Below are 26,643 nucleotides of genomic sequence, written 5' to 3' on the forward strand. Positions count from 1 at the left end.
ACTTACCCATATTATAGGCGATGCATTTTGGAAATAAGGTGGATAGAGTAAGGTATTGTTCATTTTAAAATCTTCAGTGAGTTTTGATTTGTGTATCCACATTTATTCTAGCTCCACCTGGGCCACCTGTCCCAAGAGTCACTGACACAAGCTCTACAACTATTGATCTAGAATGGGAACCCCCAGCTTTCAATGGTGGTGGGGAAATTGTTGGCTACTATGTTGATAAGCAGCTGGTTGGCACAAATGAATGGTCACGCTGCACGGAGAAGATGATCAAGGTCCGTCAGTACACTGTCAAAGAAATCCGAGAGGGTGCCGATTATAAACTCCGAGTGAGTGCTGTCAATGCTGCAGGTGAAGGACCACCAGGGGAGACAGGACCTGTGACTGTGGCTGAACCACAAGGTAACTTAAAAGTTACATGAATAAGATTATGGATATTTTCCTAGTATGGGATTCCCCCACCCCTTTCTTGGGCTTAATATATTACTGTTCTCTTTATAACAGAGCCTCCAACTGTGGAACTGGATGTTTCTGTCAAGGCTGGAATACAAATAATGGCTGGAAAGACTCTTAGAATTCCAGCTGTGGTAACTGGTCGCCCAGTGCCTACCAAAGTATGGACCATAGAAGAAGGGGAGCTGGATAAAGACCGTGTTGTAATAGAGAATGTTGGAACAAAATCTGAGCTCATTATCAAGAATGCCTTGAGAAAAGATCATGGAAGATACGTGATTACAGCTACCAACAGCTGTGGGTCCAAATTTGCAGCAGCCAGAGTAGAAGTCTTTGGTAAGGAATGTTACATGGATTTTCATGGGGTTTTCGGAAGTGATGCAATTGATCGCATTGATTTTTATGTTTGTTTCTTTTTTTTTAATTTTTCAGATGTTCCTGGACCAGTTCTTGACTTAAAACCTGTTGTAACAAATAGGAAGATGTGTTTGCTTAACTGGTCTGATCCAGCAGATGATGGAGGAAGTGAAATCACAGGATTCATTATTGAAAGAAAAGATGCGAAGATGCATACCTGGAGACAACCAATAGAGACCGAGCGATCTAAATGTGATATCACAGGTCTCCTTGAGGGACAAGAGTATATGTTCCGGGTGATTGCCAAGAACAAGTTTGGCTGTGGCCCTCCTGTTGAAATAGGACCAATTCTTGCAGTTGATCCACTAGGTAAAAGCGGTTTTCATTGTTTGCTTCTAGCTCTGTCATTTATTTATTGAGCCTTATGGCTTCAAACTCCCAACAGTCCAATGATCTATAGCTAGAGAGTGATAAGAAAAGTAAAACAAATAACTACTAGCAACTTTAATAAGAGTACCATATTTGCTATCATTTCAATGTAACTTTTGCACAAATCCATGTATGGTTTTGTGTACTGAAAAACCTGAATCTCTCTGCAATAGAATACACTGGAGTAATTCATTTAATACCGAAGTAATTAAATGGAGTTCATTATTTTTAAAAGATTACAGAATAGATGACAGCCTTATGATAAATGCCTCAGTCTTCCTTTAGCTCTCAAAAGAACAGAAATCCAACCAAAGGAAATCTCCATAAGCAAAATGAACAAATGTGAAACCCTCAAACTGCACACCCTTATAAATGCATACTAACATCCCATCCAAGAAAGCAAAAATCTATGAGGATGACCCATTTCACCAAAAGACAGAGGCGCTATTCGTCTTCCACCACCACCTCCCTACCAACCAAAAAAAGAAAATTCTATCTTCACTATGATAGCTCATCTCAAAAATGTCCACTGGAGCTCAAGTTGTACCAGAGGTATTAGAAGAGAGCTGAGCTTCCACCACAAAGCTCTGCTTCTGGTTGCAATAATAGTCAACAGGAAAGAATTAGGTGTTGTTTGAGCATTCAGATGTATTCTTTGTTTTGTCCTTTGGGGCACAAAACTACAGCAGCATTACGTAAATTCTCTTTCCACTCCATTTTAAACCCACACTTGGAGGCAACTTGGTTCAAAGCGTGTTCAGTAGACATATCTGCTGTCTGTTAATAATGGAAACACTTTGATCTCAGCTGGTCATCCAAAGCAAAACTCCACAGACTGTCTCTTCCACTTCATCAGGATTAGAAACTTTCCCAGTGACAGATGTGTAAAAGACAGAAAATGCTGAAGATAACAAAAGCATATTGCCCTTCAATTTATTTTTAATCAACAATTTAGGCTGTAAAGTTTGCTAAGAAAGTCTGCCTATTATGAATGCCTATAGTTCTGGTAACTGATATATTTTTAGAAGGATTTTAAAGATGGATGTAAGGTTATTATGCCAAACAGAAACCTGATTTTCACATAATTAATTTAAAGTGAAATACTATTTCTTATGCGAATATTTAACTTGATGCTTGTCATTTCAATTTGCCTCTGGTTAAAGGTCCTCCCACGTCTCCTGAGAGGCTCACATACACAGAGAGGACGAAGTCCACTATTACCCTTGACTGGAAAGAGCCCCGCAGTAACGGTGGCAGCCCCATCCAAGGCTATATCATTGAAAAACGGCGTCACGACAAACCTGACTTTGAAAGAGTTAACAAACGACTCTGCCCAACCACATCTTTTCTGGTTGAAGATCTTGATGAGCACCAAATGTATGAATTCCGTGTCAAAGCTGTCAATGAAATTGGCGAAAGTGAACCATCCCTGCCTCTGAATGTGGTCATACAAGATGATGAAGGTGTGCAATCTGAGCATGATTTTAGGGCACTTGATGTGCTGCCTTTATCTTAGAGGTTGAGCAAACATCCCTTATGGTTTTTTTGTTTTTCTCTTCCTTTCCCTTCTCATTGCAGTGCCTCCAACTATTAAGTTGCGCCTGTCTGTTCGAGGAGACACTATCAAAGTTAAGGCGGGAGAGCCCGTTAACATCCCTGCAGATGTGACAGGCCTTCCAATGCCTAAGATTGAGTGGTCCAAGAATGAAACTGTGATCGAAAAGCCCACCGATGCACTTAAGATAACTAAGGAAGAAGTATCCCGGAGTGAGGCAAAGACGGAGCTTATCATTCCCAAAGCAGTGCGGGAAGACAAAGGCACTTACACGGTTACTGCTTCCAATCGCCTGGGCTCAGTGTTCCGAAACGTTCATGTGGAAGTATATGGTAAGGGACCTGTTTTCTCAGATCAAAATGAAGCCCAAGGTCTTCTTTTGAATTGTCTTCTCATTTAAGAGAATTTTAAGAATTCTTTAAGAATTGTCTTCTCATTCCCATTCTCCTCTCTTGGTTCCTTTCCAGATCGTCCATCACCACCAAGAAATCTTGCTGTTACTGACATTAAAGCTGAATCCTGCTACTTGACATGGGATGCCCCTCTAGACAACGGTGGCAGTGAAATCACCCATTATATCATTGACAAACGTGATGCAAGCAGGAAGAAAAGTGAATGGGAGGAAGTCACCAACACTGCTGTAGAGAAGAGATATGGGGTAAACTAAATATTTTCTTGTACCCATTAAAAAGACATGACCCTAAATTAACACCCTTCTGGCAAAACCTTAGAATTTAATGATTAAACTCAAAACTGCACATGAAAAGATTTATTGTAATTTTTAGCACCATGCACATTAGGCCACTCAGTAAATACTATTTGGTAAGCCAATTCTCTTTTATTTGAGAGATCCACTACTAGGTACAAGAGACACATATTCTTATTTTTAAATGCTTTCTTCACATTTGAGTCTATGTATTTTCAAACTATATATTTACTTGATTTTATAGATTTTCATAATCTTGCTTACCAAAATAACTTGAATTTTAAAATAGTAAAATCAACATTAAGTATGTTGTTTTTAAGAAATCATTATTCATCTGATTTCTAGGTCTGGAAACTTATCCCCAATGGTCAGTACGAGTTCCGAGTTAGGGCAGTGAATAAATATGGAATCAGTGATGAGTGCAAATCAGATAAAGTGGTCATTCAAGATCCCTTCCGCCCTCCTGGACCTCCAGGAAAACCAAAAGTTCTGGAGCGCACAAAAGGGTCGATGCTAGTGAGCTGGACTCCTCCTCTGGACAACGGCGGTTCTCCAATTACTGGCTACTGGCTGGAGAAGAGAGAAGAGGGAGGTGCCTACTGGTCACGTGTTAGCCGAGCACCGATAACCAAAGTGGGATTGAAAGGCGTGGAATTTAACGTTCCCCGCTTGACTGAAGGTGTTAAATACCAGTTCAGAGCAATGGCAATAAATGCCGCAGGAGTTGGCCCTCCCAGTGAACCATCAGATCCAGCTGTTGCAGGAGATCCTATCTGTAAGTACACTCCCATTTCTGGAGTTTACAAAGAGCAAAACCACTAAAGGGATAATTCTGCTCTTAGATTTCTTGTATTTTTCTATGCCAAATTACTTATTAAAGTAAAAATTCCATACTTAAAGTATCAGAAGTACATTTATGTGCATATACATATATATACATATATATACTACACACACATACATAAAAGCATATAGTTTTTAAGTTGTTGATTTAAGCCTAGTATTTATGAGTAATCACTTATGATTACTCATGATAAAGACCCTGGACTATAAGCTCCTCTCTGCTCCCATACCTTAAATAAACTCCTATCCCATTAGACACAATGGAAATTATCTCCATCTCTAAACAGACCCTGTAGCTGGAGTTCAACCAAAAGTAAAATGTTAACTTTTCAATAATATATATTGATCAAAGATACAAGATTCTAAAGCACAGTCCATGAGGTCAAAGAAAAGAAAGAAAATTCTTCTGAAAGATCTATTTAACAGATCAATTCAAAAAATAAAATACCAGGGCCTTAATGATTAATTATATTTGCTATATATCTGATAGAGATTCTCTGTAGGAAAAAAAATTCAGCTATTTGTTAAGAAGAAGATTTAAAATAATCTAAGTTCTTTATATGGAGCATATATATAAAATGCAATATTCATTCAGCAAGCTAGTATTGAACATGTGCTATGTACAAGGAATAGTACTACGCACTAGAGAGGAAGAGCCAGGGTTAAAAAGACTTTCTATAATTGTGAAGCACTGTCAGAAATGTAAAAGATTGTTAAGTAATTATTATAGACATCAACCTCGTCCCTACAGGGCATACAATTATTTTGTGTTCAGACGTTTACCAACCAATGATGAAATAATTTTTTTTATTTTAAAGTAAATTAAGTTTTGCAGTCTCTTCAAAGGGATCTTAAAATTAAAATAGCTTTTCATCAATTGTGTATAACAGAATACAGATCTAAAGATTTTGTAGTCTTTTTAATCCCAGTTAGTTGCTTGCTTTCTTTTCACGTTAATGCTAAATAAAAAGAGATTATTTCTTATATTCTCTTCTCTAGAAGGTAATTTGTTATTTTGGAGTCCCTATTTTAGTATTTAGTAGATTAAATCTAGCATTCCATTGGCTTCACAATTTGATATACTTTTTTTTTTTTTTCTTATTAGATCCACCTGGGCCACCCTCTTGCCCAGAGGTCAAAGATAAAACAAAGTCCAGCATCTCACTGGCATGGAAACCTCCAGCCAAAGATGGTGGCAGTCCAATCAAAGGATACATTGTAGAAATGCAAGAAGAAGGTAGTACTGACTGGAAAAAAGTAAATGAGCCCGACAAACTACTGACTACCTGTGAATGTGTGGTGCCAAACCTGAAAGAACTCAGGAAGTACAGATTCAGAGTGAAAGCTGTCAATGAAGCTGGTGAATCTGAACCAAGTGATACAACTGGAGAGATTCTTGCCACTGATATTCAAGGTAGTAGTCCTTCATTGCATTTGTGTTCAGTTGATCTGATTACGTAAGTAACTTGCTGAAGATATGTCAATTACTTTTTTGAAAAAGGTAAGCTAAATCCTGTTATGTTATTCATGGTATTACAGAGCCACCAGAAGTTTTTATTGACATTGGAGCACAAGACTCTCTGGTTTGTCAAGCTGGCTCCCAAATTAGGATTCCTGCTGTCATCAAGGGACGCCCAACACCAAAATCATCTTGGGAATTTGATGGAAAGGCAAAGAAGGCAGTGAAGGTAAAAAAATATATATATTTAATTTTCTGTGTCTCCCACTGAATCACTCTAAGGTATATTTACAATGCAACTATCTTCTTTTCTAACAGGATGGAGTTCATGATGTACCTGAGGATGCACAGGTAAGAAGAAAGCAATTTAGATATAGTGGACTGCAGTACTGCTTTTATTTCATCTGATGTATGACTACTATTTTCTTTGTATAGGTGGAGACTGCTGAAAACTCATCGGTCATTATTATTCCGGAATGCAAACGATCTCATTCAGGCAAATACAGCATCACAGCCAAGAATAAAGCAGGACAGAAGACAGCGAATTGTAGAGTTAAAGTCATGGGTAAGAAAAACTTTAAAAGTGACCATAGAGGGGATCCCTGGGTGGCTCAGCAGTTTGGTGCCTACCTTTGGTCCAGGGCGTGATGCTGGAGTCCCGGGATCAAGTCCTACGTGGGGCTCCCCGCATGGAGCCTGCTTCTCCCTCCTCCCTCTCTCTATCACAAATAAATAAACAAATCTTTAAAAAATAAAATAAAAGTGACCATAGAATAAGAACCAATTACTTTAAACAAAGTGACATTCCTTATATTGTGATTTGCATCCAACAGATGTACCAGGGCCGCCCAAAGATCTGAAAGTCAGTGACATCACAAGGGGTAGTTGCAGACTCACATGGAAGATGCCAGATGATGATGGAGGAGACAGGATCAAGGGCTATGTTATAGAGAAAAAGACTATTGATGGAAAAGCCTGGACTAAAGTCAATCCAAACTGTGGAAGCACCTCATTTGTGGTTCCTGATCTCATCTCTGAACAGCAATATTTCTTCCGGGTGCGTGCAGAAAACCGTTTTGGTATTGGTCCACCCGTAGAAACCATTCAGAGGACCACGGCCAGAGATCCAATATGTAAGTGTCTTCATCTGAGATTAAAATAGTTTCTCAAATTTGAACTATATAATTTTAAACAATACCTAATACTTCTTTTCCTATTTTTAAAGATCCTCCTGACCCCCCTATTAAACTCAAGATCGGTCTCATAACAAAGAACACAGTACACCTATCATGGAAACCCCCAAAGAATGATGGGGGCTCCCCTGTCACCCACTATATTGTTGAGTGCCTTGCATGGGACCCGACTGGGACAAAGAAAGAAGCGTGGAAACAGTGCAACAAGCGTGACGTAGAAGAACTGGAATTTACTGTTGAAGACCTCATAGAGGGTGGGGAATACGAATTCAGGGTCAAGGCTGTCAATGCTGCAGGAGTCAGCAAACCTTCAGCCACTGTTGGCCCCGTGACTGTCAAAGACCAGACGTGTAAGTACCAACATATTAACAGAGATGGTCCCCTTTATGAGTGCCTTCGTACAAATTTAATATTAGCCCAAAATAAAAAGAGAAATATCTGTATGTCAGGAGGCTACTGTGAGTTGAGCATATTAACCACTCATTCCTTCAACTTCTGCAGAATTAACACATTTCCTTACATGTGACCTTTCCCTTATTTGGAAGAGATGCTGTTTGGAATTTCCTCACTGTAATTTTCCGCATGATCCTCAGAAAGGGGAAGAGAGTAAACAGTTATTTGCTCAGCAACTGCTGAGACCCATTTATCTTCACAATCAAGTTTCCTTTTCTCTATTTAAGGAAAAGATACATCCGTTTTAATAGATAAACATGAATAGGCAAATATGGTAATAATTCTTCCTCCGTGATTGTTACCATCCCTACTGCTGTGTGTGTGTTCGGATCATTCTTCTAAAATCTGGAGGGGGTTGTAGTCACTACCCTCTTTGCATATTCTTCTACTAGATTCATGGAAAATGGAAAATTGCTTTGCCTCTACTAGCAGTTATATTTCTTAAAAAAGGGAGTCCCTCTCAGAATAAAAATAGTAAGTCCTCTCATAACTCTGCATATTTAAGGGAATATGCATACATATTAAAGGGACTATCATGAAAGAATTCCTAAGCCTAAGCTACTATAATCTCCACTTCTCTCTGCCCCCTTTTCAGGATCTACACGCATAATAACACCAGGTGAGAGAGAGGCAATAGCTGATACATAGCCACGTGTAGGTCCACTAAAGCATGATGACTACATGTACCTGCTCTCCAAGCTGGTATAAATCAGTTGAAGTCAAATCCATTCTTCATATTGGGCTACACAGCCTGCCTATAGGAGATGCAAATAGCTTTGTAGGTGCTATAAATTCTACTTTCTGTCCCTAGTGACCACCATTTTTTTTTTAATAATCTAGGCCCACCTTCAATTGAGCTAAAAGAATTCATGGAGGTTGAAGAAGGAACAGATGTTAACATTGTGGCCAAAATTAAGGGTATGCCATTCCCGACACTCACCTGGTTTAAAGCGCCTCCAAGGAAGCCTGATAAGAAAGAACCTGTTGTCTATGACACCCACGTCAACAAACTGGTAGTGGATGATACCTGCACGTTAGTTATTCCACAGTCTCGCAGGAGTGACACTGGCTTATATACCATCACAGCTGTGAATAATCTGGGAACGGCATCGAAGGAGATGAGACTGAATGTCCTCGGTAAACACAGCATGGCTTTCTAAAACTACATGTCTCTCTGTTCCTAAATATACTATTTGGCTTTAAAATCATTCTTCTAATTTTTTTTCCCCTTTCTTCAACCATTTTAGGTCGTCCTGGCCCTCCAGTGGGACCAATAAAGTTTGAAAATATTTCAGCAGATCAAATGACATTATCTTGGCTTCCACCTCTAGATGATGGTGGGTCTAAGATTACAAACTATGTAATTGAGAAGAGAGAAGCTAACAGGAAGACATGGGTGCATGTCTCCAGTGAACCTAAAGAGTGCACATACACAATTCCCAAATTGCTAGAAGGCCATGAATATGTATTCCGAATCATGGCCCAGAATAAATTTGGTGTTGGGGAGCCTCTTGACAGTGAACCTGAAACAGCAAGAAACCTATTCTGTAAGTAGGGCGTGTTTTACGTATAAAATCACTCTTATCTGTTGTTTTTCATAATTTCTTATAAATCAACATGATTTCTTTTTCATAGCTGTCCCTGGACCACCAGATAAACCCACAGTTAGCAGTGTGACTCGCAACTCCATGACTGTCAACTGGGAAGAGCCAGAATATGATGGAGGCTCTCCTGTAACAGGATACTGGCTAGAAATGAAAGACACCACTTCAAAGAGATGGAAGAGAGTTAACCGAGATCCTATCAAAGCCATGACTTTGGGTGTTTCTTATAAGGTGACTGGTCTTATTGAAGGCTCTGATTATCAATTCCGTGTGTATGCAATCAACGCTGCTGGTGTGGGTCCAGCAAGTCTGCCATCAGACCCAGTGACTGCTAGAGATCCAATTGGTAAGCCATGAGACCATTTCTTCCCCGCCCCCCAAAGTGCCATGGAGAAGTCAAGAATACTAATATATACTGGTTCTTTCCAGCCCCTCCTGGTCCTCCAATTCCCAAAGTCACAGACTGGACTAAATCATCTGTGGATTTAGAGTGGTCTCCGCCACTGAAAGATGGTGGATCCAAAGTAACTGGATACATTGTTGAATATAAAGAAGAAGGAAAAGAAGAATGGGAACAGGTGACTAACACTTGGCATTCTGGAAATATATTATGAATAAACTAAAAGTGTAGCAGTTATTCTGAATCCCATTAATTTCTATTTGTATTTTTTATTAAGAAATGAGAAAAAAGCAGAAATTTAATCAAAAGTTATATTGTCATTAGTAAAATACAGTTCCTGGCAAGACATTTCATTCAGGGTTTCCCTGTAATATCTGATCCCCAAAACTTAAATTGGCAACAATTTTCCCGAAGTAGTTAAATATGCTGTTGGCTATACTTCAGAAAGCCATTAAAATAAGAAGCTACAAAGAACTGAATGCATGTGATCCTTCTCTAGGGTAAAGATAAAGAAGTGAGAGGAACAAAGCTTGTTGTGACAGGGTTAAAAGAAGGAGCTTTCTACAAATTCAGAGTTAGAGCAGTCAACATTGCTGGCATTGGAGAACCTGGAGAAGTGACAGATGTCATTGAAATGAAGGACAGAATTGGTAATTATTTACACTTCTATTATTTTATCAACATTTGTGTTTTGGATTGGCCGTGAAAATCACATCTGTAATTTTCAATTGTGTTCCAGTGTCACCTGACCTTCAGCTAGATGCCAGTGTCAGAGACAGAATTGTGGTCCATGCTGGAGGGGTGATCCGGATCATTGCCTATGTGTCCGGAAAACCTCCTCCAACTGTCACCTGGAACATGAATGAGAGAGCTTTACCTCAGGAAGCTACCATTGAGACCACAGCCATTAGCTCCTCCATGGTCATCAAGAATTGCCAGAGGAGCCACCAAGGGGTCTATTCTCTTCTCGCCAAGAATGCAGGAGGAGAAAGAAAGAAGACAATTATCGTTGATGTATTAGGTAAATACCTTTAATTTGTCCATGCAGCTTTTAAAAATAACATTTTTACTTCATCTACAAGCAAAGCTATGTTATAATAAAACTATTACAAATATTTTGGAAAATAAGAAAAATCATCCACTGACCACTATTTGCATTTAAAAATATTTCCTCCTGGGTTTTTTGTCCTATACATATTTTATATTGTTGTACTCCTATACAGTTTTTTTATGTTGCCTTTTTATATGACATTAAAAAGTCATGTTTTTATGCTATATAAAAACAGTTCTTTATAACAAGTTTTTATATTGCCTTTTATATAACATGCCACCATAAGCACTTACTATGTTTTATATAGTTTTCTTGAAACTTTCCTGCAAATGTACGTGAATACCTAATCATTTGCTAAGATTGATCAATTCTTATTTGCTAATTTTCATAATAAGGCAAAAATCTCTGTGAAGGGTTTCAGTATTCTAATTGAAATAGTCACATTCAGTTATAAATATTGCATTTCTAGTCACTGAATACAGAGGTAAACTCTGCAAGGCTTTTTCATGCCTCTTGATGGCTGCTCTATTCCAGTGATTTGCTCAAAAAGTAAAGCCAGCCCACTCAGATTTTTCTCTCAGCACATCTCTAAGCCCAACCATACTCCAAACAAGGAGTTGTTATGTGAAAATAACTGGTTCTCTATTGAACATAACTATAATGCTATATAAATTTGTTATGTTTTCATTAAAATGAAAATGGCATGAGGAAAAAGATCTCATTGAGCCAACAGTCCCACAAGCTTTTAGGTTACTTTCAAGCTTCTAAACACACTTTGTTTTAACTTAAGAATCGGTACACTTTCAAGGTTAAATGCTAACCCTCCCAAAGTTCCCTCTGAGATTTGGGAACCCCTGTGCTGCTTATTGATTCGCTAGTCACCTAGAAAAACTCTCTCCCCCTGTCCCTTCTGGAGAGTAAACTAGACACAAAAAGTAGCCATGCCACCCCTCACCCCTTGTCCTGTCTCCTCCTGTTCATTCTCCTTCCAGCAGCCCCCTCCTATCTGATTTACAAATTACAAAAAAAAAAACACCTATATACGTAAATATATAAATATACACGTTATGTATACATACACACATTACTACTCCTTTAGCTTCTACTAAAGCAGTGGCAAACAGTAATTATTATAAACATACTTCATTTAAAAACATGGTTGAATATAGATGACGATGGGGAGAAAAAAATAGACACAAAATCTTATATTTTTGTCTCATTTTTAAAAACAGAGGGTAACAAATATTGAGCCCTGTTATTCATTGAAAACAAACAACTAGAAATTGTTTCCTCTTATTTCCAGATGTGCCAGGTCCTGTTGGAATACCATTCCAGGCTCACAACCTAACCAATGACTCCTGCAAACTGACATGGTTTTCTCCAGAAGATGATGGAGGCTCTCCAATCACCAATTATGTCATTGAAAAGCGCGAATCTGACCGCAGAGCATGGACCCCTGTGACATATACAGTTACCCGACAAAATGCTACTGTCCAGGGTCTCATTCAAGGGAAAGCCTACTTTTTCCGAATTGCAGCAGAAAATAGTGTTGGCATAGGCCCATTTACTGAGACACCAACTGCACTCGTAATCAGAGATCCAATAAGTAAGTGCAAGTTGAAACAATTTCATCATTTAATAAAAGAGTATGGTGACAAAATAGGTGCATAGATGCCAAACGTTTCATTCCTTTGACAAGCATTCAGTAGACAAATGCTCAATACCTGATGTTGGTAGTATTTGAATGTGATTGTGAAAGACATTATGGGAATATAGGATTTTTCAAATCCTTCCATATATACTACACATTTTTAATTTCCCACTCAATGGCATAAATATGACATATTTTCTTAACTCTAAAACTACTAACTCTGGAGAACTTAAATTATTTGGCCTCAACGAACCTCTATTTGCTTATCTATCAGAAATTAGACTAAGTTCTATGATGAGAGCCTTCTGCTACTTATCAAAGCAAATAATTTAATGTTTAAGTGCAATCTTCAAAAAGTATCATTCACTATTTATTATCATGTACTACTTTTTTAACATGATACTTTTTTCATTGTAATTCTGTATTTTACTTGCAGCTGTACCAGAGCGTCCTGAAGACCTGGAAGTCAAAGAAGTTACTAAAGATTCCGTTACTTTGACTTGGAACCCTCCTAAATATGATGGTGGATCAGAAATTATTAACTATGTCCTAGAAAGCCGTCTCATTGGAACTGAGAAGTTCCACAAAGTTACAAAGGACAACTTGCTTAGCAGGAAATACACTGTTAAAGGCTTGAAAGAAGGTGATACCTATGAGTACCGTGTCAGCGCCGTGAATATTGTTGGACAAGGCAAACCATCATTTTGTACCAAGCCAATCACTTGCAAGGATGACCTGGGTATGTGGCTGATGCAATTCATACTTTGAAAACTTGTATCCTTATAGATTTACCATAAGACACGAGTAAAACTGACTTGCCTTAATAATTAAAATTTTAGCTCCTCCAACGCTTGACCTCGACTTCAGAGACAAGATCACGATTCGGGTTGGTGAAGCTTTTGCCCTCACTGGCCGTTACTCAGGCAAACCAAAACCAAAAGTTTCTTGGTTCAAAGATGAAGCTGACGTGCTAGAAGATGATCGCACTCACATAAAGACCACTCCAACGACACTTGCCCTGGAGAAGATCAAGGCCAAACGTTCAGATTCTGGCAAATACTGTGTGGTTGTGGAGAACACGACAGGCTCTAGGAAAGGTTTCTGTCAAGTCAATGTTGTTGGTAAGTATCATTTAGCAAAAAGAATAGATACTCCGTTCTTTCCAAAGCAGAAGTGGAAATAACATCTTGGGCTGTGATTTTTTTTTTTTTTCTGCAGACCGTCCTGGACCACCAGTAGGACCGGTTAATTTTGATGAAGTGACCAAAGATTACATGGTTATCTCTTGGAAGCCACCTTTAGATGATGGAGGCAGTGAAATTACCAATTACATTATTGAGAAGAAGGAGGTGGGCAAAGACATTTGGATGCCTGTGACATCTGCAAGTGCTAAAACAACATGCAAAGTTTCTAAACTTCTTGAAGGAAAGGATTATATTTTCCGGATCCATGCTGAAAATCTGTATGGAATAAGTGATCCTCTGGTGTCTGATTCAATGAAAGCGAGAGATCGTTTCAGTATGCATTACATTTCTTTTTAGTGATTCAGTGTTTAATGTTGTTCATAGGAAAAATTACATTTCTAACACACTCTACTAATGTTTGTTGTAGGGGTTCCTGATGCACCTGACCAGCCAATTGTTACCGAAGTTACCAAAGACTCTGCATTAGTAACCTGGAACAAACCAAATGATGGAGGAAAGCCCATCACAAACTACATCCTGGAAAAGAGGGAAACTATGTCTAAACGATGGGCTAGAGTTACCAGAGAGCCCATCCATCCATACACTAAGTTCAGGGTTCCTGATCTTCTAGAAGGGTGTCAATATGAATTCCGGGTTTCTGCAGAAAATGAAATCGGTATTGGAGATCCCAGCCCTCCATCCAAGCCAGTCTTTGCTAAAGATCCAATTGGTAAAATATTAAAGCATTCATTCAGTTTTCACATTATCCAACTTTATTTTCGGCTATATTCTAACTCCTTTTTGTTTCTTCTTTTATTACATAGCTAAACCAAGTCCACCCGTCAATCCTGAAGCAATTGATACAACATGTAATTCAGTTGATCTAACTTGGCAGCCACCACGTCACGATGGTGGGAGCAAGATTCTGGGTTATATTGTTGAGTACCAGAAAGTTGGAGATGAAGAGTGGAAGAGAGCCAATCACACTCCCGAGTCATGTCCTGAAACTAAATATAAAGTCACTGGCCTTCGGGATGGTCAGACCTATAAGTTCAGAGTAATGGCAGTCAACGAAGCGGGTGAATCGGATCCAGCTTATGTTCCCGAGCCAGTGCTCGTAAAAGACAGACTTGGTGAGTAAAATCTTCTCAGCTGTAATAGCGAAAAAGATAGGTGTCTCATTGTGTAAGCTACATTGTAAAATACATTAACAAATCAAATCTGAAAGCACTATTTGCTTTATTCTAGAACCCCCTGAGTTGATTCTTGATGCCAACATGGCAAGAGAACAACACATAAGGGTTGGTGACACTCTAAGACTTAGTGCCGTCATCAAAGGCGTGCCATTCCCGAAAGTAACTTGGAAAAAAGGAGACAGAGAGGCTCCAACTAAAGCAAGAATTGATGTTACTCCGGTTGGTAGCAAGCTTGAAATTCGTAATGCTGCCCATGAAGATGGTGGAATTTATTCTTTAACTGTGGAGAATCCAGCTGGCTCGAAAACTGTCTCAGTGAAAGTACTCGTGCTAGGTACAAACTTTCATACTTATTTTTAATATGTTATTACATGAAATACATAAGTTTTGATACATTTTGAGCTGTTACCTGGATTAAATGACTTATTATAACTTCATTATTTAACACTTTCAGATAAGCCGGGGCCACCTAGAGATCTGGAAGTCAGTGAAATTAGGAAAGATTCTTGTTACCTTACTTGGAAGGAACCACTAGATGATGGTGGTTCTGTTATTACAAATTATGTGGTTGAGAGGAGAGATGTTGCCAGTGCCCAGTGGTCACCTCTTTCAACTACTTCGAAGAAAAAGAGTCACTTAGCTAAACACCTTAATGAAGGCAATCAATATCTCTTCCGAGTAGCTGCCGAAAACCAGTACGGACGTGGTCCTTTTGTTGAAACACCCAAACCCATCAAGGCTCTGGATCCTCTACGTAAGTTGCTTTCTCTGGATACAAAAGTTTTCTCTGACAGTCTTTGAGAATATTATTCATTTATCATAACTTCTTCTTTTGAAAAGATCCCCCAGGGCCACCCAAAGACTTACACCATGTAGATGTCGACAAGACTGAAGTCTCCCTTGTTTGGAATAAGCCCGATCGTGATGGTGGCTCCCCGATCACTGGCTATTTGGTGGAATACCAAGAAGAGGGCACCGAAGACTGGATTAAGTTCAAGACTGTGACAAACTTAGAGTGTGTTGTTACTGGCCTGCAACAAGGAAAGACCTATAGATTCCGTGTAAAAGCTGAAAATATTGTGGGTCTTGGTCTCCCTGACACAACTATCCCAATAGAATGTCAAGAAAAGCTAGGTAACTTTTGGACTGGCATTTTTATTCCTTTTTTAAAGTCATGTTGGGAATGTTCAGATTGTGGAAAATCAAAAATCTAATTTTATCTCATGTTCACTTCCCAGTGCCTCCGTCTGTGGAGCTGGATGTGAAATTGATTGAAGGCCTCGTGGTAAAAGCTGGAACCACTGTCAGGTTCCCTGCCATCATAAGAGGTGTACCCGTTCCCACTGCAAAGTGGACAACTGATGGCACTGAGATTAAAACAGATGAACACTACACAGTTGAAACGGACAGCTTCTCATCAGTGCTTACCATTAAGAACTGCTTACGGAGAGATACTGGGGAATATCAAATCACAGTTTCCAATGCAGCTGGCAGCAAAACAGTAGCGGTACATCTTACTGTTCTTGATGTTCCTGGTCCACCAACAGGCCCTATTAATATTCTGGATGTTACCCCTGAGTACATGACTATCTCGTGGCAGCCACCTAAGGATGACGGGGGAAGCCCTGTGATAAATTATATTGTTGAGAAACAAGACACAAGGAAAGACACATGGGGTGTTGTTTCATCAGGAAGCAGTAAGACAAAGCTGAAAATTCCACATCTGCAAAAAGGCTGCGAATATATTTTCCGAGTCAGAGCAGAGAATAAGATGGGTGTTGGTCCTCCCCTTGACTCCACGCCTACTGTTGCTAAACATAAGTTCAGTCCTCCATCTCCTCCTGGGAAGCCGGTAGTTACTGACATTACTGAAAACGCTGCAACGGTGTCTTGGACTCTGCCAAAGTCTGATGGTGGCAGTCCAATAACTGGTTACTATGTGGAGCGTCGAGAAATAACTGGCAAATGGGTGAGAGTCAACAAAACACCTATTGCTGACCTGAAGTTTAGAGTGACTGGACTGTATGAGGGAAACACATATGAATTTAGGGTTTTTGCTGAAAATCTTGCAGGACTAAGCAATCCATCCCCAAGTTCTGACCCAATAAAAGCTTGCCGGCCCATCAAACCACCCGGACCACCTATTAATCCTAAACTGAAAGACAAGACCAAAGAAACAGCTGACTTGGTGTGGACAAAGCCTCTCAGTGATGGTGGCAGCCCCATTCTAGGCTACGTAGTGGAATGTCAGAAGCCTGGTACCACACAGTGGAATAGGATTAATAAAGATGAACTCATTAGGCAGTGTGCCTTTAGGGTACCTGGACTAATTGAAGGAAATGAGTACAGATTCCGTATAAAAGCAGCTAATATTGTGGGGGAGGGAGAGCCAAGAGAACTAGCAGAATCTGTGATTGCAAAAGACATCCTTCATCCTCCAGAAGTAGAACTTGATGTTACTTGTCGTGATGTTATTACCGTTAGGGTGGGCCAAACTATCCGCATTCTTGCTCGAGTCAGAGGCAGACCTGATCCAGACATAACTTGGTCCAAGGAAGGCAAAGTATTGGTCCGAGAAAAGCGGGTTGACATAATTCAAGACCTACCTCGTGTTGAGTTACAAATTAAAGAAGCTGTTAGAGCTGATCATGGCAAATATATTATCTCAGCTAAGAATAGCAGTGGGCATGCCCAAGGTTTCACCATTGTTAATGTTCTTGACAGACCTGGGCCTTGCCAGAACTTAAGGGTTAGCAATGTTACCAAAGAGAACTGCACAATTTCTTGGGAAAACCCACTAGATAATGGTGGCTCAGAAATAACAAATTTCATAGTGGAATATCGCAAACCAAACCAGAAAGGCTGGTCAATTGTTGCCTCAGATGCCACTAAGCGATTAATTAAGGCCAACCTCTTAGCCAACAATGAATACTATTTCCGAGTTTGTGCAGAGAATAAAGTAGGTGTTGGACCGACCATTGAAACGAAAACTCCAATTCTGGCCATTAACCCTATTGATAGGCCAGGTGAGCCTGAAAACCTTCACATCGCAGATAAAGGAAAGACGTTTGTCTATCTCAAGTGGCGGCGGCCCGATTATGATGGTGGTAGCCCAAATCTGTCCTATCATGTTGAGAGGAGGCTGAAGGGCTCTGATGACTGGGAAAGAGTGCATAAAGGAAGCATTAAAGAAACCCATTACATGGTTGACAAATGTGTTGAAAACCAGATTTATGAGTTCAGAGTGCAAACAAAGAATGAAGGTGGGGAAAGTGACTGGGTGAAGACAGAGGAAGTTGTTGTGAAGGAAGACCTACAGAAACCAGTACTTGATCTGAAGTTAAGCGGTGTGCTAACAGTCAAAGCAGGGGACACCATTAGACTTGAGGCAGGTGTTAGAGGCAAACCATTCCCAGAAGTTTTATGGACCAAAGACAAAGACGCGACAGACTTAACAAGATCACCAAGGGTCAAGATTGATACCAGCGCTGATTCATCCAAATTCTCTCTTACTAAAGCAAAGCGAAGCGATGGTGGTAAATACGTGATTACAGCGACTAACACGGCTGGCAGTTTTGTGGCCTATGCCACTGTCAATGTTTTAGATAAGCCTGGTCCTGTAAGAAATCTGAAAATTACAGATGTGTCCAGTGATCGGTGTACTATTCGCTGGGATCCACCAGAGGATGATGGTGGCTGTGAAATCCAAAATTATATTCTAGAGAAATGTGAGAGTAAGAGAATGGTTTGGTCCACCTATTCTGCTAATGTCTTAACTCCTGGTACTACAGTAACACGTCTCATAGAAGGAAATGAATATATTTTCAGAGTCCGTGCAGAAAATAAAATAGGCACAGGGCCTCCAACAGAAAGTAAACCGGTCATTGCAAAAACCAAATATGACAGACCTGGTCGCCCGGATCCCCCAGAAGTCACCAAAGTAAGCAAAGAAGAGATGACTGTGGTTTGGAATCCACCTGAATATGATGGTGGAAAATCCATCACAGGATACTTTTTGGAGAAAAAGGAAAGGCATTCAACACGATGGGTCCCTGTTAACAAGAGTGCGATCCCTGAGAGACGTCTCAAAGTACAGAACCTCCTCCCAGGACATGAATATCAGTTCCGTGTCAAGGCAGAAAATGAAATTGGAATCGGAGAACCAAGCTTGCCCTCAAGGCCAGTGGTGGCAAAAGACCCCATAGGTATGATGTTCTTGCTTTTTCTGATATCACACCAAATCTTAATCTCAAAAACAGAGGTATTAGATAAATAAGTTAAATCCATGACGTTGAAACTTTACCTTAGCAGGTATTTTTCTACATAGATCTTTTACCAAATCACCTAAGATGTACAAACAATGGTAGATTCTAATTTTATGAAGGAAAATAAGGATTCAGTGATGGAGAAATTGAATGTCCTATCTTTGATTAACTGAGAGTGGACTACATAAAACTACACATTGGAATATCACTAGTAGGAGTTAACGACCGGTAAATTCATTCTTACGTAATTTATTTTCAGAACCACCTGGTCCACCAACCAATCTCAAAGTGGTTGACACAACCAAAAGTTCCATAACTCTTGGATGGGGAAAACCAGTGTATGATGGAGGTGCACCAATAATTGGTTATGTTGTGGAAATGAGACCAAAACGAGAAGATACATCACCTGACGAAGGCTGGAAAAGGTGTAATGCTGCAGCACAACTTGTTCGCATGGAGTTCACTGTTACCAGCTTGGATGAAAACCAGGAATATGAGTTCAGGGTGTGTGCCCAAAACCAAGCTGGCATTGGGCGCCCTGCAGAACTAAAGGATGCTATTAAACCTAAAGAAATCCTAGGTGAGACCCTATTTTATCATGGGACTCATTCACTCTACACTTCTCACATGACTCTCTCATGTTCTGAAAAGTCAACTAATGGTTTTCATGTCATTTGCAGAACCTCCTGAGATTGATTTGGATGCCAGCATGAGGAAACTGGTCACAGTGAGAGCAGGATGCCCTATTCGACTATTTGCCATAGTGAGAGGACGACCAGCTCCTAAAGTCACATGGCGAAGAGTGGGTATTGACAACGTGGTCAGAAAAGGACAAGTTGATCTGGTTGACACCATGGCCTTCCTTGTCATCCCCAATTCTACCCGTGATGACTCAGGAAAATATTCCTTGACGCTTGTGAACCCAGCAGGAGAAAAGGCCGTGTTTGTGAATGTCAGAGTATTAGGTGGGTGACTAATGAGTTCCTTCTTCTCCTTCAAAAACACATTAGTTAATAATAAGGCCAAGGAGACACATGTATCTGATGGTGTGGCTCTTCACAGATACTCCTGGACCTGTGACTGATTTAAAAGTTTCGGATGTCACAAAAACCTCATGCCACATTTCCTGGGCCCCTCCTGAGAATGATGGTGGGAGCCAAGTGACACATTATATCGTGGAGAAGCGTGAAGCAGAGAGAAAGACGTGGTCGACCGTTAACCCAGAAGTCAAGAAAACGAGCTGCCAAGTCACCAATCTCGTCCCTGGGAACGAGTACTACTTCAGAGTAACTGCTGTCAATGAGTATGGCCCTGGTGTGCCAGCAGATGTCCCCAAACCAGTGCTTGCATCAGATCCTCTGTGTAAGTTCTATCCGTTTTCCTCCTCTTAACTCCAGTCTCCTACTTTAGCAAGGTCAAGATACGGACACATTTTAATCTACCACACCAAAAGGGCTTTAATTTGTAGAGACCCAAACAGTACAAATGAATATCTAACTGACTCATTAAAGACTTTTTAAATCTGCCCCATCCTGTTACTATTCACTTTCACCACACTGAGCTACAGTTTCCACATGCTTCAAAGCAAGTGGCATACTCAAACATTTTGGTGTAGTAACAAAGGGATTTGATTAGTTTACCTGGACAGTTCTTCAAAATCACATTTTTCTTCTAGGTGAGCCGGATCCTCCAAGGAAACTAGAAGTTACTGAAATGACAAAGAACAGTGCTACGTTAGCCTGGTTACCTCCCCTGCGTGATGGAGGTGCTAAAATCGATGGCTACATCATAAGTTACAGAGAAGAGGAACAGCCTGCAGATCGCTGGACAGAGTACTCAGTGGTAAAAGATCTCAGCCTGGTCGTCACTGGCCTAAAGGAAGGAAAGAAGTATAAATTTAGAGTAGCGGCCAGAAATGCTGTTGGAGTCAGTTTGCCAAGAGAAGCTGAAGGAGTATATGAGGCCAAAGAACAGCTGTGTAAGTGGCCACTGTCTCATTGTAACACGTGATAAAAGTTTTTCTTTTGACATAGAGACTGAACACTCATATTCTCTATTTGGTTCAATCTTACTCTTTATTTTTTTTTTTCTTCAATCTTACTCTTTAAAAAAAAATATTAGCTGTAATGCAAAGATTAATTCCAACCTACTGATGGGTTGCCACCTACCGTTTAAGAAACACTAGTATAGGTCTCCACCAGAGGAAATTTCACCTCCCCTCAAACGTAATGAATTTTCATTTTGCTTTTAGTGCCTCCAAAGATCCTTATGCCAGAGCAAATTACTATTAAGGCTGGGAAGAAACTCCGAGTTGAAGCCCACGTGTATGGAAAGCCCCATCCAGTCTGTAAATGGAAAAAAGGAGAAGATGATGTCGTCACTTCCAGCCACCTGGCAGTGCACAAAGCAGACACTTCTTCAATCCTGATCATTAAAGATGTTACTAGGAAAGATAGTGGTTACTACAGCCTCACTGCAGAGAACAGTTCCGGGACAGACACTCAAAAAATCAAAATTATCGTCATGGGTAGGTTAAACATTAGACAAATGGCTATCTAAATATGAAGATCAGAAGCATTTTTTCCTCTCAAATCCCTGTTCTTATGTTTCTTTCTCTTGGTTTATGCAGATGCTCCTGGGCCCCCTCAGCCTCCATTTGACATTTCTGACATAGACGCTGATGCTTGCTCCCTGTCATGGCACATCCCTCTGGAGGATGGAGGCAGTAACATCACCAATTACATAGTAGAGAAATGTGACGTGAGCCGAGGTGATTGGGTGACAGCTCTAGCTTCGGTGACAAAAACTTCCTGCAGGATTGGAAAACTGATCCCAGGCCAGGAGTATATCTTCCGAGTCCGTGCTGAAAATCGATTTGGCATTTCAGAGCCTCTCACATCTCCAAAGATGCTAGCTAAGTTCCCATTTGGTAAGGTTTCTTTCAGGGAGAAAAAAAAAATTGTTTTCTTTCCAGTCTGTTACTTACGAAAAACACCTGACATTTCCTTTGACTTCCTCCCCAGGTGTTCCTAGTGAACCAAAGAATGCACGAGTCACTAAAGTCAACAAAGACTGCATATTTGTGGCATGGGACAGACCAGACAGCGATGGAGGGAGTCCCATTACCGGTTATCTGATTGAACGCAAAGAAAGAAACAGTTTGCTCTGGGTGAAAGCTAATGATACTCCTGTCCGGTCACTGGAATATCCTTGTGCTGGCCTTGTAGAAGGTCTTGAGTATTCATTCAGAATCTATGCACTAAACAAAGCTGGATCCAGCCCACCCAGCAAGCCAACAGAATACGTAACCGCAAGAATGCCAGTTGGTAAGTAATTTGTGTTAGCGCTTGTTATGGGAGCATATTTAAATCTTAGAGTCTTTGAAGATTATTCTAAATATTTCTGGGTTATAATGTGAAATATGGAAGTTCGTACCTTCTGCTGTTAAGATAAATGCTGAAAATACCTCTTCTGGTTTTAGATCCTCCTGGAAAGCCTGAAGTTATCGATATTTCCAAGAGTACTGTGTCCCTCATCTGGGCTCGTCCAAAACACGATGGAGGCAGCAAAATTATTGGCTATTTTGTAGAAGCTTGCAAACTTCCTGGTGATAAGTGGGTACGGTGCAACACCTCACCTCACCAGATTCCCCGGGAGGAGTACACAGTCACTGGCTTGGAGGAAAATGCTCAGTATCAGTTTAGAGCAATTGCCAAGACCGCAGTAAACATTAGCCAGCCCTCTGAACCTTCTGATCCAGTGACCATCCAGGCAGAAAATGGTAAGATTCTGTTGAGTCTTATAAGTAAAGGTGGAAAGTACTTATAATGTATATTCTTCCTAATTTAAATATACATCACGGGGGTGAGGGGAGTGGTAACCAAGTCAAACGATAGGTACTTTGTATACAGACAACTAAAGATTATGATTATGGAGAATCTTACTGACATGTTAAACTAAAAAAATAGACACAAAAACTAAGAGGACTATATAATTTCAACTATACATGGGCACAGAGAGGTGACAAGGAAATGTAGCAAATGATAATAGTGAAAATTTAAGGATGTTGGAATTACAGAAGATATTTATTTTTTCTTTATATTTTTAGCATTATCAAACTTCTACATTAAACCTATATTATTTTAAGATTTTATTTATTGAGAAAGAGAGAGAGGAAGAGCACAAGTGGGGGAAGGGGAGAGAGAGAGAGAATCTCAAGCAGGCTCCTCCCTGAGCATGGAGCCTGATGCTGTGCTTGATGTCATGACCCCAAGATCACAACCTGAGCTGAAATCAAGAGTCAGCTGCTTAACTGACTAAAATCACCCAGGCACCCCTAAATATATTATTTTATAATAAATGTTATTTGTAAAAATCTCATCTTGAAAGAGACTGAGCATTATGAATTTCCTACTTTTATTAATAAGAATGATACAATGTCGCTTTGCTTAAATTAAAATCCTTATCTTCTCTCTTTCCAGTTCCTCCCAGGATAGACCTGAGTGTGGCTATGAAATCTTTGCTTACCGTGAAAGCTGGGACTAACGTTTGCCTGGATGCTACTGTTTTTGGTAAACCAATGCCAACAGTCTCTTGGAAGAAGGAGGGCACACTCCTGAAACCATCAGAAGGCATAAAGATGGCCATGCAGCGGAACCTGTGCACCCTGGAGCTGTTCAGCGTGAACAGAAAGGACTCAGGCGACTATACCATTACTGCCGAAAATTCAAGCGGCTCCAAATCAGCCACAATTAAGCTTAAAGTGTTAGGTAACTAAAGTGCTTATTTAGAATTTGATGTTCTACTTTGGTTAATGTGATGTAATAGAATTTACAAAATCCTATGTGAGAAAAGATACATACCCTGATGTATCTTTTGTAATGAGAGACTTATTCTCATCACAGGGCAATGGCATTTTAGAGCTGAAAAGAGCATTAGAAGTCCAGTTACAAAGCTTACATATAAGGAAATTAAGACTCTGAAAAACTATGTACCTTTGAAGGTCATATAGGAACTTAATGATAATAGAAAGACTGCAGCCAGGTCTCCAGACCTCCAATCTACTCATTCCCCATTTCACATGTGTTAGTGAAAGACTTCACTTGCCTTTCTTATTCTCTCTCAGATAAACCAGGTCCTCCAGCATCTGTTAAAATCAACAAAATGTATGCAGATCGTGCAATGCTTTCTTGGGAACCTCCTCTTGAAGACGGAGGCTCAGAAATCACCAACTATATTATTGACAAACGTGAAACAAGCAGACCCAACTGGGCACAGGTCTCGGCGACTGTGCCCATCACCAGCTGCAGCGTGGAGAAACTTATAGAGGGCCATGAGTATCAGTTCCGAATTTGTGCTGAGAATAAATATGGAGTGGGGGATCCAATCTTCACGGAACCAGCAGTTGCTAAGAACCCATATGGTAGGAATGTTTTCCTCTAGTTTTTCATTTTATTTTTTTTAAAGGTTACCTGTTAGAAGGGCATATTAACTTTTCGATCAATCTCTGCAGACCCACCCGGGCGCTGCGATCCTCCTGTTATTAGCAACATAACCAAAGAGCACATGACAGTCAGCTGGAAACCACCAGCAGATGATGGCGGCTCACCTATCACTGGCTACTTGGTAGAAAAGAGAGAAACCCATGCAGTTAACTGGACTAAAGTCAACAGGAAACCTGTTATAGAAAGAACAATAAAAGCAACAGGTCTCCAAGAAGGCACCGAATACGAGTTCCGAGTTACAGCTATAAATAAGGCTGGACCAGGGAAACCCAGTGATGCATCCAAAGCTGCTTATGCCCAGGACCCTCTGTGTAAGTTTTCGTGAAAGAGTCCCATTTCTTATGTAATAATCAACCCTGAACAACCACCAATGAGATTTTAATGACATTTTTCGGTTACTTCTCCTCAGATCCTCCTGGCCCACCAGCTTTTCCCAAAGTATACGATACCACCCGCAGCTCCGTGAGTCTATCGTGGGGCAAGCCAGCCTATGACGGTGGTAGCCCTATCATTGGTTACCTTGTCGAAGTAAAACGAGCTGACTCTGATAACTGGGTGAGGTGCAATTTACCACAGAAGCTACAGAAAACCCGCTTCGAGGTTACTGGCCTAATGGAAAACACAGAATATCAGTTCCGTGTGTATGCTGTTAATAAGATTGGATACAGCGACCCCAGTGATGTGCCAGACAAACACTGTCCCAAGGACATCTTAAGTAAGTGTCTATGACCACGAGAAATAGAGTTTTTCTCATTGGTCATATAATAAAAGGCAGGACAGAAGTCCCTTATGTAGATTTGTTTATTTATGAGCATTAGAGTTGGCAGCTCTCAGAGTACATTGTAGGAGAGCTGGGTTGGTACTTTAAGGTATTGTATACGGACCAAATGGAATGCAGGCTTATCTGCGGCTCTGAAAAGCCTTTCATGCTTGCATGAGAACTCGTGTCTTCAAAAGAATGTGGAATATAGGAATTTAAGTCTGAAAATAAAGAGGTTTTGTTTTTTTTTTTTAAACTAACGTAGTGAGCTACTTGGCATTCTAATGGGTTTTTTTTTTCCTCTTCTAATCCACCCCTCTCTTCATAAGTATGTAATTGTAGGCTCTCCATCCTAATTTCCCTTCTCATCATTTCTTCTATTTGCTTATTTCCCATAACCATTTCTTCTTTTATTTTGAATTATTTGGTATTATACTTCACCCCCTATGTATTATTCTTCCCATGATGAAATAAAGAAAGAGAGAATATAGAGCAGAGAGTCTTTACTGGATCTAGAAAAGAAAAACAAGAATGAAAGAGAGCCAAGAATCAATTATCTACATTTAACATACAGAGTTTGAGAGTATGGAAGGTTCGTGAGAAGAGGAAGAGAGGAGGTACAGATCCTTCAGGGAAAAGTTGTTCTAGCCTGTAGGAGAAGTAGAATGTTGGAAGATGGATAGAGTACTGAAATAGTTGACAAAAGTTTTGAGGATCATACTAAGAATTTTTTAAAGACCAAGAAATCAGTTCTGGAAAAGAACCTTACTTCAGGAGTGATGAGGCTAGTCCTTGGAAATACACCTGACCATTAAATTATTAACTTTGAACAGTTCCACCTGAGGGAGAACTCGATGCTGATTTGAGGAAAACACTCATACTACGTGCCGGAGTTACAATGAGACTGTATGTACCAGTAAAAGGACGTCCACCTCCAAAGATAACTTGGTCTAAGCCAAATGTCAATCTAAGAGAAAGGATTGGACTTGACATAAAATCAACAGACTTTGACACTTTCTTGCGCTGTGAAAATGTGAACAAATATGATGCAGGAAAATATATCTTGACTCTGGAGAACAGCTGTGGTAAAAAGGAATACACCATCGTAGTGAAAGTGCTCGGTAAGTCTATTTGAAGAAAACAATCGTATGTTAAAAATGTAGTCTGTGTATTTTTTATATATTCATTTCTCATTTACCCACGATTTGTCCAGATACTCCTGGGCCACCTGTCAATGTCACTGTTAAGGAAATATCCAAAGACTCTGCTTATGTTACCTGGGATCCTCCCATTATTGATGGCGGAAGTCCCATCATAAACTATGTGGTAGAAAAACGTGATGCAGAGAGGAAGTCCTGGTCTACGGTGACAACTGAGTGCTCAAAAACAAGCTTCAGAGTGTCCAACTTGGAGGAGGGAAAATCCTACTTCTTCAGGGTGTTTGCTGAAAATGAGTATGGCATTGGTGATCCTGGTGAAACACGTGATGCCGTCAAAGCTTCCGGTAAGCAAATGAGCTACTACCCCATCATTTTGAGTGACCTCTTACCTTGGTTTTCTGAGGCTTACACTTA

At 40.2% G+C, this 26,643-nt stretch overlaps 1 protein-coding gene and 1 long non-coding RNA gene across 4 annotated transcripts in view; one reads left to right on the forward strand and one right to left on the reverse strand.

Moving 5' to 3' along the window:
* TTN (titin) overlaps window positions 1–26,643 on the forward strand; it is a 274,020-nt gene that overhangs the window by 193,461 nt on the left and 53,916 nt on the right. Inside the window, exons 248-290 of the mRNA XM_077883161.1 lie at window positions 112–408; window positions 511–795; window positions 892–1,185; window positions 2,409–2,708; window positions 2,824–3,132; window positions 3,268–3,458; window positions 3,852–4,281; window positions 5,455–5,763; window positions 5,889–6,037; window positions 6,127–6,159; window positions 6,244–6,373; window positions 6,642–6,941; window positions 7,034–7,351; window positions 8,295–8,591; window positions 8,702–9,001; window positions 9,090–9,404; window positions 9,488–9,636; window positions 9,958–10,108; window positions 10,198–10,479; window positions 11,813–12,115; window positions 12,597–12,899; window positions 13,000–13,281; window positions 13,379–13,678; window positions 13,772–14,074; window positions 14,169–14,477; window positions 14,593–14,874; window positions 14,995–15,294; window positions 15,381–15,674; window positions 15,779–18,745; window positions 19,065–19,385; window positions 19,486–19,770; window positions 19,868–20,167; window positions 20,481–20,783; window positions 21,057–21,332; window positions 21,435–21,734; window positions 21,829–22,131; window positions 22,287–22,586; window positions 23,287–23,574; window positions 23,931–24,227; window positions 24,318–24,620; window positions 24,719–25,024; window positions 25,903–26,190; window positions 26,283–26,573. Coding sequence (XP_077739287.1) covers window positions 112–408; window positions 511–795; window positions 892–1,185; window positions 2,409–2,708; window positions 2,824–3,132; window positions 3,268–3,458; window positions 3,852–4,281; window positions 5,455–5,763; window positions 5,889–6,037; window positions 6,127–6,159; window positions 6,244–6,373; window positions 6,642–6,941; window positions 7,034–7,351; window positions 8,295–8,591; window positions 8,702–9,001; window positions 9,090–9,404; window positions 9,488–9,636; window positions 9,958–10,108; window positions 10,198–10,479; window positions 11,813–12,115; window positions 12,597–12,899; window positions 13,000–13,281; window positions 13,379–13,678; window positions 13,772–14,074; window positions 14,169–14,477; window positions 14,593–14,874; window positions 14,995–15,294; window positions 15,381–15,674; window positions 15,779–18,745; window positions 19,065–19,385; window positions 19,486–19,770; window positions 19,868–20,167; window positions 20,481–20,783; window positions 21,057–21,332; window positions 21,435–21,734; window positions 21,829–22,131; window positions 22,287–22,586; window positions 23,287–23,574; window positions 23,931–24,227; window positions 24,318–24,620; window positions 24,719–25,024; window positions 25,903–26,190; window positions 26,283–26,573 — 14,643 coding nt within the window. The remainder of the gene's footprint in view (window positions 1–111; window positions 409–510; window positions 796–891; window positions 1,186–2,408; window positions 2,709–2,823; window positions 3,133–3,267; window positions 3,459–3,851; window positions 4,282–5,454; window positions 5,764–5,888; window positions 6,038–6,126; window positions 6,160–6,243; window positions 6,374–6,641; window positions 6,942–7,033; window positions 7,352–8,294; window positions 8,592–8,701; window positions 9,002–9,089; window positions 9,405–9,487; window positions 9,637–9,957; window positions 10,109–10,197; window positions 10,480–11,812; window positions 12,116–12,596; window positions 12,900–12,999; window positions 13,282–13,378; window positions 13,679–13,771; window positions 14,075–14,168; window positions 14,478–14,592; window positions 14,875–14,994; window positions 15,295–15,380; window positions 15,675–15,778; window positions 18,746–19,064; window positions 19,386–19,485; window positions 19,771–19,867; window positions 20,168–20,480; window positions 20,784–21,056; window positions 21,333–21,434; window positions 21,735–21,828; window positions 22,132–22,286; window positions 22,587–23,286; window positions 23,575–23,930; window positions 24,228–24,317; window positions 24,621–24,718; window positions 25,025–25,902; window positions 26,191–26,282; window positions 26,574–26,643) is intronic.
* Window positions 14,100–26,643, reverse strand: part of LOC144304669 (uncharacterized) — an 82,915-nt gene continuing 70,371 nt past the window's right edge. For 2 of the 3 annotated variants that reach the window (XR_013371597.1, XR_013371596.1), the window contains exons 5-7: window positions 20,974–21,150; window positions 20,446–20,513; window positions 14,100–14,496 (exon numbers count right to left, since the gene is read on the reverse strand). This is a non-coding gene — a long non-coding RNA (uncharacterized LOC144304669). The remainder of the gene's footprint in view (window positions 14,497–20,445; window positions 20,514–20,973; window positions 21,151–26,643) is intronic. The other variant, XR_013371598.1, reaches the window with a different exon arrangement.

This window comes from Canis aureus, chromosome 34 (assembly GCF_053574225.1).
Source record: "Canis aureus isolate CA01 chromosome 34, VMU_Caureus_v.1.0, whole genome shotgun sequence".
Taxonomy (NCBI): domain Eukaryota; kingdom Metazoa; phylum Chordata; class Mammalia; order Carnivora; family Canidae; genus Canis; species Canis aureus.